General features: G+C 38.5%; 1 protein-coding gene across 1 annotated transcript in view; it reads right to left on the bottom strand.

Annotated features, from left to right (window-relative positions):
* The window catches only part of LOC128649393 (ADAMTS-like protein 1), a 466,596-nt gene that overhangs the window by 253,906 nt on the left and 200,442 nt on the right, over positions 1 to 12,248 (bottom strand). The window contains exon 5 of the mRNA XM_053702643.1: positions 11,877 to 12,003. Within this exon, the coding sequence (XP_053558618.1) occupies positions 11,877 to 12,003 (127 nt within the window). The remainder of the gene's footprint in view (positions 1 to 11,876; positions 12,004 to 12,248) is intronic.

Raw genomic sequence — 12,248 nt, 5'->3', positions numbered from 1 at the left:
TGGGACTCTACCTGCCCAGCCCTCCTGCTTATAGATCTCCCTACCACTCGCTTTGGCTGAACTCTGAATTGCAGTTATATTGCCTCTAAGAAACCATGTAGACACCCTGTCCTATAATGTAGATAGAGACATAGCTGCTCTTGGATATAAGTTAACATCCATTTGTCATAAACTTTGTTTCTCATATTCTTAGACCATTATTGAATCAGTTAACCACCATCTGAACATTTATATAGGTTAGCATACATATATTTAGAAGACACTGGCAGTTTCTTTCAAAGAAACTGGTGTATAAATGGGAAGACAATCACGTCTCATCGCATGATGCCCCCACTGGACCAGGTAAGCTGTAATATAATACATTAAATGAATAAACAAAGTATAATTGTGGTCTTCAATTTGCAAAACACATCCAGTCCTTAAATGTTTAAAATAATTTGTATTAATCTGTAGACATGTTGGAATATTTTTGTTTTAAATGAAAAGTGTAGCTGCTCAGGATTACATTTATTGGATTTATACTTACAATTTAAAAATCAGGTTTTTAAATCACCACCCACTATGAAAATGGCAGTAATGGCCTTTGTGCAAAGAGGCAGATCTGCTCTTCATACAGGCTCAGCACAGGTCTATGCTTCCTACAGCTGCAGCCCATTTGAATGGGCAAATTATTAAGAACTATTGGTAGTGGTTTCAATGTTGAAAAACAGATATTTCAAATACAAAAATAATCCTAAAGGAACGTATCCCCATACAGCTGTGAGAATTGTCACTGCAATTACATTAAGGGGAAATACATGTTATAGAAAGTGTCCAGTTAAAAGGACAGTGAACTCCCAAATTGTTAATGTTTAAAAAGATAGATAACGCCTTTACTACCCATTCCCCAGCTTTGCACAACCAACATTGTTATATTAATATATTTTATAACATTTAAACCTCTACATTTCTGTCTGTTTCTAAGTCACTAAGGCCTAGATTTGGAGTTCGGCGTTAGCCGTGAAAACCAGCGTTAGAGGCTCCTAACGCTGGTTTTGGCCGCCCGCTGGTATTTGGAGTCAGTGATTAAAGGGTCTAACGCTCACTTTTCAGCCGCGACTTTTCCATACCGCAGATCCCCTTACGTCAATTGCGTATCCTATCTTTTCAATGGGATCTTTCTAACGCCGGTATTTAGAGTCGTTTCTGAAGTGAGCGTTAGAGCTCTAACGACAAAACTCCAGGCGCCTGAAAATAGCAGGAGTTAAGAGCTTTCTGGGCTAACGCCGGTTCATAAAGCTCTTAACTACTGTACTCTAAAGTACACTAACACCCATAAACTACCTATGTACCCCTAAACCGAGGTCCCCCCACATCGCCGCCACTCGATTAAAATTTTTTAACCCCTAATCTGCCGACCGGCCACCTACGTTATACTTATGTACCCCTAATCTGCTGCCCCTAACCCCGCCGACACCTGTATTACATTTATTAACCCCTAACCTGCCCCCCACAACGTCGCCGCCAGCTACTTACAATAATTAACCCCTAATCTTCCGACCGTAAACCGCCGCTACTTACATTATCCCTATGTACCCCTAATCTGCTGCCCTAACATCGCCGACCCCTATATTATATTTATTAACCCCTAATCTGCCCCCCTCAACGTCGCCGACACCTGCCTACACTTATTAACCCCTAATCTGCCGAGCGGACCTGAGCGCTACTATAATAAAGTTATTAACCCCTAATCCGCCTCACTAACCCTATCATAAATAGTATTAACCCCTAATCTGCCCTCCCTAACATCGCCGACACCTAACTTCAAACATTAACCCCTAATCTGCCGACCGGAGCTCATCGCTACTATAAGAAATGGATTAACCCCTAAAGCTAAGTCTAACCCTAACACTAACACCCCCCTAACTTAAATATAATTTACATCTAACGAAATTAATTAACTCTTATTAAATAACTTATTCCTATTTAAAGCTAAATACTTACCTGTAAAATAAATCCTAATATAGCTACAATATAAATAAATATATATTATAGCTATTTTAGGATTAATATTTATTTTACAGGCAACTTTGTAATTATTTTAACCAGGTACAATAGCTATTAAATAGTTAAGAACTATTTAATAGTTACCTAGTTAAAATAATAACAAATTTACCTGTAAAATAAATCCTAACCTAAGATATAATTAAACCTAACACTACCCTATCAATAAATTAATTAAATAAACTACCTACAATTACCTACAATTAACCTAACACTACACTATCAATAAATAAATTAAACACAATTCCTACAAATAAATACAATTAAATAAACTAGCTAAAGTACAAAAAATAAAAAAGAACTAAGTTACAAAAAATAAAAAAATATTTACAAACATCAGAAAATTATTACAACAATTTTAAACTAATTACACCTACTCTAAGCCCCCTAATAAAATAACAAAGACCCCCAAAATAAAAAATTCCCTACCCTATTCTAAATTAAAAAAGTTAAAAGCTCTTTTACCTTACCAGCCCTGAACAGGGCCCTTTGCGGGGCATGCCCCAAGAATTTCAGCTCTTTTGCCTGTAAAAAAAACACATACAATACCCCCCCCAACATTACAACCCACCACCCACATACCCCTAATCTAACCCAAACCCCCCTTAAATAAACCTAACACTAAGCCCCTGAAGATCTTCCTACCTTGTCTTCACCATCCAGGTATCACCGATCCGTCCTGGCTCCAACATCTTCATCCAACCCAAGCGGGGGTTGGCGATCCATCATCCGGTGGCTGAAGAGGTCCAGAAGAGGCTCCAAAGTCTTCCTCCTATCCGGCAAGAAGAGGACATCCGGACCGGCAAACATCTTCTCCAAGCAGCATCTTCGATCTTCTTGCATCCGGTGCGGAGCGGGTCCATCTTGAAGCAGGCGACGCGGATCCATCCTCTTCTTCCGTTGTCTCCCGACGAATGACGGTTCCTTTAAGGGACGTCATCCAAGATGGCGTCCCTTGAATTCCGATTGGCTGATAGGATTCTATCAGCCAATCGGAATTAAGGTAGGAATATTCTGATTGGCTGATGGAATCAGCCAATCAGAATCAAGTTCAATCCGATTGGCTGATCCAATCAGCCAATCAGATTGAGCTCGCATTCTATTGGCTGTTCCGATCAGCCAATAGAATGCGAGCTCAATCTGATTGGCTGATTGGATCAGCCAATAGGATTGAACTTGATTCTGATTGGCTGATTCCATCAGCCAATCAGAATATTCCTACCTTAATTCCGATTGGCTGATAGAATCCTATCAGCCAATCGGAATTCAAGGGACGCCATCTTGGATGACGTCCCTTAAAGGAACCGTCATTGGTCGGGAGACAACGGAAGAAGAGGATGGATCCGCGTCGCCTGCTTCAAGATGGACCCGCTCCGCACCGGATGCAAGAAGATCGAAGATGCCGCTTGGAGAAGATGTTTGCCGGTCCGGATGTCCTCTTCTTGCCGGATAGGAGGAAGACTTTGGAGCCTCTTCTGGACCTCTTCAGCCACCGGATGATGGATCGCCAACCCCCGCTTGAGTTGGATGAAGATGTTGGAGCCAGGACGGATCGGTGATACCTGGATGGTGAAGACAAGGTAGGAAGATCTTCAGGGGCTTAGTGTTAGGTTTATTTAAGGGGGGTTTGGGTTAGATTAGGGGTATGTGGGTGGTGGGTTGTAATGTTGGGGGGGTATTGTATGTGTTTTTTTTACAGGCAAAAGAGCTGAAATTCTTGGGGCATGCCCCGCAAAGGGCCCTGTTCAGGGCTGGTAAGGTAAAAGAGCTTTTAACTTTTTTAATTTAGAATAGGGTAGGGAGTTTTTTATTTTGGGGGTCTTTGTTATTTTATTAGGGGGCTTAGAGTAGGTTTAATTAGTTTAAAATTGTTGTAATAATTTTCTGATGTTTGTAAATATTTTTTTATTTTTTGTAACTTAGTTCTTTTTTATTTTTTGTACTTTAGCTAGTTTATTTAATTGTATTTATTTGTAGGAATTGTGTTTAATTTATTTATTGATAGTGTAGTGTTAGGTTAATTGTAGGTAATTGTAGGTAGTTTATTTAATTAATTTATTGATAGGGTAGTGTTAGGTTTAATTATATCTTAGGTTAGGATTTATTTTACAGGTAAATTTGTTATTATTTTAACTAGGTAACTATTAAATAGTTCTTAACTATTTAATAGCTATTGTACCTGGTTAAAATAATTACAAAGTTGCCTGTAAAATAAATATTAATCCTAAAATAGCTATAATATAATTATAATTTATATTGTAGCTATATTAGGATTTATTTTACAGGTAAGTATTTAGCTTTAAATAGGAATAAGTTATTTAATAAGAGTTAATTAATTTCGTTAGATGTAAATTATATTTAAGTTAGGGGGGTGTTAGTGTTAGGGTTAGACTTAGCTTTAGGGGTTAATCCATTTATTATAGTAGCGATGAGCTCCGGTCGTCAGATTAGGGGTTAATAATTGAAGGTAGGTGTCGGCGATGTTAGGGAGGGCAGATTAGGGGTTAATACTATTTATGATAGGGTTAGTGAGGCGGGTTAGGGGTTAATAACTTTATTATAGTAGCGGTGCGGTCCGCTCGGCAGATTAGGGGTTAATAAGTGTAGGCAGGTGTCGGCGACGTTGTGGGGGGCAGATTAGGGGTTAATAAATATAATATAGGGGTCGGCGGTGTTAGGGCAGCAGATTAGGGGTACATAGGGATAACGTAGGTTGCGGCGGTTTACGGAGCGGCAGATTAGGGGTTAAAAAAAATATGCATGGGTCAGCGATAGTGGGGGCGGCAGATTAGGGGTTAATAAGTGTAAGGTTAGGGGTGTTTAGACTCGGGGTACATGTTAGGGTGTTAGGTGCAGAAGTAGGAAGTGTTTCCCCATAGGAAACAATGGGGCTAGGAGCTGAACGCTGCTTTTTTGCAGGTGTTAGGTTTTTTTTCAGCTCAAACAGCCCCATTGTTTCCTATGGGGATATCGTGCACGAGCACGTTTTTGAGGCTGGCCGCGTCCGTAAGCAACTCTGGTATCGAGAGTTGCATTTGCGGTAAAAATGCTCTACGCTCCTTTTTTGGAGCCTAACGCAGCATTTGTTTGAACTCTCGATACCAGAGTTAAATTTATGGTGCGGCCAGAAAAAAGCCCGCGGAGCGTTAACAGCCCTTCTACCGCCAAACTCCAAATCTAGGCCTAAGACAGACCTTTATCACATGCTTTTTCTTAGCTTTTCACAACAGGAGACTGCTAATTCATGGGGGCCATATAGATAACATTGTGCTCTCTCCCGGGAGTTGTGGCTGACACTGCAATATTTGGCCATAATGCAAGTCAATTGAAAATAAATAAATAGCCATGTGGTCAGGGGGCTATCAATAGAGGCTTAGATACAAAGTAATAACATAGGTAAAAAGTGTATTAATATACAGTCGTATGCAAAAGTTTAGGCACCCCTGACAATTTCCATGATTTTCATTTAAAAATAATTGGGTGTTTGGATCAGCAATTTCATTTTGATCTATCAAATAACTGAAGGACACAGTAATATTTCAGTAGTGAAATTAAGTTTATTGGATTAACAGAAAATGTGCAATATGCATCAAACGAAATTAGACAGGTGCATACAGTTGGGTCCCCCAACAGAAATATTGCATCAATATTTAGTAGAGCCTCCTTTAGCAGAAATAACAGCCTCTAGACACTTCCTATAGCCTGTAATGAGTTTCTGGATGAAGGTATTTTGGACCATTCCTCCTTGCAAAACATCTCCAGTTCAGTTAGGTTTGATGGTTGCTGAGCATGGACAGCCCACTTCAAATCACTCCACAGATTTTCAATGATATTCAAATCTGGGGACTGGGATGGCCATTCCAGAACATTGTACTTGTTCCTCTGCATAAATGCCAGAGTAGATTTTGAGCAGTGTTTTGGGTTGTTGTCTTGTTGAAATATCCAGCCCCGGCGTAACTTTAACTTTGTGACTGATTCCACAACATTATTCTCAAGTATCTGCTGATATTGAGTGGAATCCATGGGACCCTCAACTTTAACAAGATTACCAGTACCAGTTTACTGTGGGTAGCAAGTGTTTGTCTTGGAACGCTGTGTTCCTTTGTCGTCATGCATAACGCCCCTTTTATATGACCAAATAACTCAATCTTTGTTTCATCAGTCCACAGCACCTTCTTCCAAAATGTAGCTGGCTTGTTCAAATGTGCGTTTGCATACCTCAAGCAACTCTGTTTGTGGCGTGGCATCACTCTCCCATACAGCTTCTCCTTGTGCAAAGTGCACTGAATTGTTGAACGATGCACAGTGACACCATCTGCAGCAAGATGATGTTGTAGGTCTTTGGAGGTGGTCTGTGGGCTGTTTTTGACCGTTCTCACCATCTTTTGCCTTTGACTCTCAATATTTTACTTGGCCTGACACTTCTGGCCTTAACAAGAACTGTTCCTTTGGTCTTCCATTTCCTCACTATGTTACTCACAGTGGACACTGACAGCTTAAATCTCTGCAATAGCTTTTTGTAGCTTTCCCCTAAACCATAATGTTGAACAATCTTTGTTTTCAGGTCATTTAAGAGTTGTTTTGAGGCCCCCATGTTGCCACTCTACAAAGGAGAGTCAAACAACAACTTGTAATTGACCACCTTAAATACCTTTTCTCATGATTGGATGCACCTGTCTATGAAGTTCAAGGCTTATTGGGCTCACCAAACCAATTGTGTGTTCCAATTAATCAGTGCTTGGTAGTTACAGGTATTTAAATCAACAAAATGACAAGGGTGCCCAAATTTATGCACCTGTCTAATTTTGTTTTGATGCATATTGCACATTTTCTGTCAATCCAATAAACCTAATTTCACTACTGAAATATTACTGTGTCCTTCAGTTATTTGATAGATCAAAATGAAATTGCTGATCCAAACACCCAATTAGTTATAAATGAAAATCATGGAAATTGTCAGGGGTGCCTAAACTTTTGCATACGACTGTAGCTGTGTTGGTTATGTAAAACGGGGGAAGGAATAATAAAGGGATTATCTATCTTTTTAAACAATAACATTTTTGGAGTTGACTGTCCCTTTAAATATCACAAGCCCAAAAAGAGCACAGCACAGAGGGTTGGGTGCACAGAAGACCAAGGGCACTGCCACAGCCCTCCAATATACAGCAAACACAAGACGGACCCCAGCACTCCAATGAATTAAAAGGCAATGTTTATTAATAAAAGCAACGTTTCGGGGTCACAGCCCCTTTGATTGAGCATGAATAAGGGGCTGTGACCCCGAAACGTTGCTTTTATTAATAAACATTGCCTTTTAATTCATTGGAGTGCTGGGGTCCGTCTTGTGTTTGTTGTTTAAATATCACAAGAGCAACCACTTAAGATAAATCATTTTCCAAGCAAGTAACCATGTGTGCAAGCTGAGAACAGCCACATAGTAGGTAGAGTACCCCAACTTGCAGAACTGAAACAATGTATTCCCATAGAAAGCATGGTGAGATTGTCAATATCTGATTAGTGTCAACTCTCTGTTTTGTCAATGGATAAATTACAATTAATCACAGATACAGAGGACAAATTATTAAATATACTAAATATATTATTAAAAAGTTGCTATCTTTCTAAAATCTTAATGACACTCTGCTTGCAGAGTCAGCAGAGCTGGTGTGTTAACTACAAAACAATACTTGTAGGAATACAAACAGATGTGGAAGTGCACCAGCAGGATGGCTTGGAAAGCTTTCTAGGAAAAATAGCTGTGGCTAAACACACCTTAGATAGAAGCAGTTTTACTCAATAACACTTCACCAAAAATGCACTGCTCTACAGCAAAATTATAGACAGATGTGGACAGTGGACTCACAAATGGATAAAAAAGAAAAGTAAAAATCAACACAAATGTAAAACTACCTAAAATACCATAGGAATGCAGAAAATGCATTTGATGCTGTTGCCAAAATCCTATGATATCACCAGTGACAGATACATGCAGCCAATGGTCTACACATAATGGTTTGCATGCATGTTAAAAATTGTCACTGTAGCAGAAGACATTTAGATAAATGTCACTAAATATCACACATTACAAAAAATATTCTAACTGTATTTGAATTGTGCAGCTAAACATTGATGAGACCCCTAGAATCTGTATTTAAATCCTAATTCACACAAAACACATGATTTGCCACACAAGGGTTTATTGGCATTCCACTATTATAACCTTAAAGGGACACTGAACCAATTTTTTTTCTTTTGTGATTCAGATAGAGCATTCCATTTTAAGCATCTTTCCAATTTACTCCTATTATCAAATTGTCTTCATTCTCTTGGTATCTTTATTTGAAATGCAAGAATGCAAGTTTAGATGCCGGCCCATTTTTGGTGAACAACCTGGGTTGTTCTTGCTGATTGGTGGATAAATTCATCCACCAATAAAAAAGTGCTGTCCAGAGTAGTGAACCAAAAAAAGAAGCTTAGATGCCTTCTTTTTCAAATAAAGATAGCAAGTGAACGAAGAAAAATTGATAATAGGAGTAAATTAGAAAGTTGCTTAAAATTGCATGCTCTATCTAAATCACGAAAGAAAAATTTGGGTTCAGTGTCCCTTTAACAAAAACAAAATGTGTATTGAAGGAAACAGACAAAATAAAATTGTGGTGGAGCTAGATGTATTACCGTGGTTAAAACAAAATGGCTGCCGAAGTTGTTAGTACTAGTAGTGAGGGAGATGTCCTGACTTATTGTTGGTATCAGATCATGTAAGAGGAATGCCAGAAGTAATATATAAACAGCACTATAATGCTGTTTTATTGACAAGATAAATCCCTCAGATTCAATCAAAATAATAAATGCGTTTTCAGAGTTAACTTCACAGGATAACTTAGGAAATGGAAAGATTTGTTACCATAAAGATGTTGTAAGCAGATCTACTAAGCATGTAATATTGAGTAGATTTTTATTTCATTATCAAGCCAGTAGGGCCAAGCTTTCATCATCATTAGAAATATCAACAGAACCTTGGAATAATAAAAAAGGAGCACTTCCTAGTTTATAATAATGTTTATTAAAAAACAGAACTATAAACACAAAAAAACACAGGATAGAATATCAGGCTTTTCCCAGTGTCTCATAATGTGGACAACTCATAATAATGGATTTGAGGCAATATTGTAGTATACTATAGTAAACATTTTAGTTAAAAAAGAAGATAAATATTAGAACGCAAATCATATCCCCCTGTATACTGAGCCCATCAACAATCATGGATTTGTTCACTTAACACACTTTATCCCCAGCACATAAGTAAGGAATGACATTGCCCATCTCTATAACTATACATAAGCCAGAGCTCTCATTTACAAATATACAAAATCACTTTCATTCCAATAAAGAAGTGAATGCATAGGAATATGTTGTGTCTTTAGTGAGTGTGAAGAAATTTTCCATTTTTAATGGCACAGATGCACAGGAGTAAAATAATTCTAGTTTTGGAAACACAGCTAAAATTCATTTATTTTCTTTTTTTTAAAAGGCACTATATACAATCTTTCTCCATGACAAGTTTAAAAAACAGCACCATTTGCTCTTTGCAAAGTCTCTCTGACTACATTGTTCTTATATGAATACTTAAAAACAGACCCTCTATGGATCTGACCAAAACTGGACCGATTTACATCAAATTTGATGGTTTGTAGTGACTGCTAGTGACAATTTCATGCAGAGATGTAAGCACTTGGAAAGTTATAATGGGAACTTAGTTTTAACTTATACATACATGAATATCCAAAATCTATGTGACATTTTCATATGTGACCACTCATGTAAATCATAATAGCATGGCTTTGTAAGCTCTATAAAAGCATTTGGAGCAAAAAGGTATATTAAAAAGAATTGATTAGTTGATAGCTAGTAGCAAAAACACCAGTTAAAGACATTGTACACTCTTTATTTGCATAAATGTTTTGTAGATGATCCATTTATATAGCCCATCTGGGAGTGTTTTTGTCAAAATCTAAAGTTTGGCTTATTTTTAAATAAAAGTGTGGTGATTTTGCAGACTCCTAACCAAGCCCCAAAATTTTAGATGTATACTGATGTCTACAGATTTCTGCTAGCTCCCATTTTTCTAATGGGTCTTTTCATATGCGGGGGAGAGGGGAGTGTCTGCTCTTCCTGTGTTACCAGCCTTTTTCACTGGCTGCCTCAGCCTAACCTCATCAACAGTGCTAAACTGGGAGCTTCTAAGTAAGTTTTTAAAAGGTTTTATACTGAATTGTTAGATCAGTATCTGTGCATATTCTTCTTTATAGTAGTGTCTATTACATGCAGTTATAGGAAAATTGGTGTATACTGTCCCTTTAATGTTTTTCAGTTTATACAGGGGTTACATAACCATATGACATTAAAGAAACATAATATGTTAGAACATTTATAACTATGTGTTTAACCTCTGCAAAGAGATTAAGCCAAGTTAAAGTCAGCTCCGGAGCGGCAATGCACTACTGTGAGCTACCTGAACACATCTGGTGAAACAATGACAAGAGGCATATTTATGTAGCCACCAATCACCTGTTAGCTCTCATTACTGCATTGCTGCTCCCGAGCCTTCCTAGTTATGTTTTGCAACAAAGGTTACCAAGAGAACAAAGTAAATTTAGAAACAGAAGAGAATTTAAAAGTGTCCTAAAATGACATGCTCTATCGGAAATCATAAAACTTTACAGTGTGTCGGAATCTTTTCTTCCTAATGCAAAGCCAGTAAAAGTGTTAATTAATATATGCATTGTAATGGTTCTGTAATGTAACTTAACTTAAAAAGAAAGATATTCTGCAAGATTTAAATTATATGAGGACAGTGGCCTCTATTTATTAAAGTCTGGCGGACCTGATCCGACAGTGCGTATCAGGTCCGCCAGACCTCGCTGAATACGGAGAGCAATACGCTCTCCGTATTCAGCATTGCACCAGCAGCTCACAAGAGCTGCTGGTGCAACGCTGGCTCCGCCAGCAGGGGGGTGTCAATCAACCCGATCGTACTCGATCGGGTTGATTTCCGGCGATGTCTGTCCGCCTGCTCAGAGCAGGCGGACAGGGTTATGGAGCAGTGGTCTTTAGACCGCTGCTTCATAACTGGTGTTTCTGGCGAGCCTGCAGGCTCGCCAGAAACACTGGACATCAAGCTCCTTTCGGAGCTTGATAGATAGGCCCCTATTTATCAAATGCCTGTCGGACCTGATCCGACAGTGCGGATCAGGTCCGACAGACATCGGAGCTTGATAAATGGGCCTCTATATCTAAATTCTTTATTTTGTCTCTATCCTGAGGAGCAAGAGTTCACTGAAAACACTGCATACTTTCCTTCCTGAGTGTCCCAACTTGTGTAATTTACTTTAGTACAATTTTAGCATTGATACACCCAATTTGGTATTATAAAATATTTAACATACTGCTCAACTTGATACTGTCTCCCAATATTGTCTTTATTTTGTTTCTTTTTGCTATGCATTCCCTCTAGGGGCAGCACTGTGCATTACTGCAGCAAGGGATTGTAAACAAAACACAGTGGGTCACACATACAATGGATATACTCAAGGTTTATCCTAACCAATCACAAGTGGTTCAGTTAAATTATACCTCACATATGCTCAACTGGCAATTAACAAAAATAAAATAAAAAATCAGGTCTGTAGTCCTCAATAGCTGAAAAAATGGGCACAAACTGCTTTCAATTTATTATTTAGAAATTATTAAGCATTATTAACCTATGACGTCTTCATTGACTTGGTGATACCCATAAACAATCTGAGATACTTTACCCATATGGAATAACTTACATTTAAGTACTGAGAGCTGTGATTTGTATTGTCCTCGAACTAAACGGCAGGTGGACCCTTCCCCGTTGCACACTCCACAGTTATCTTCTTTTGCAGTGCTTCCTAGCTGGTGATCGCAGCCAACAATCTGCCAACAGGAAGAGAGATGTATGGTTTGAGAATGATTTCTGGGCTTATGATCAAGACTAATTACTCGTGAGTTACGACATCTCCTGAGGTCTGTAAACTATGGTACAAACCAATGAGAGAGCCTTAAACCTAGCATAGCATTGCACCAGAATGAGGACACAGAATCAAGTCCTTCATTTATGAATGGTTTTACCAGATCAAATAAGAATGCATACTACATTGCTTTATAGGAAATCTCAGGTC

This window comes from Bombina bombina, chromosome 2 (assembly GCF_027579735.1).
Source record: "Bombina bombina isolate aBomBom1 chromosome 2, aBomBom1.pri, whole genome shotgun sequence".
In the NCBI taxonomy this organism is placed as follows: domain Eukaryota; kingdom Metazoa; phylum Chordata; class Amphibia; order Anura; family Bombinatoridae; genus Bombina; species Bombina bombina.
The sequence above is the reverse complement of the archived record's forward strand: the minus strand, read 5'-3'. Positions and strand labels throughout refer to the sequence as shown.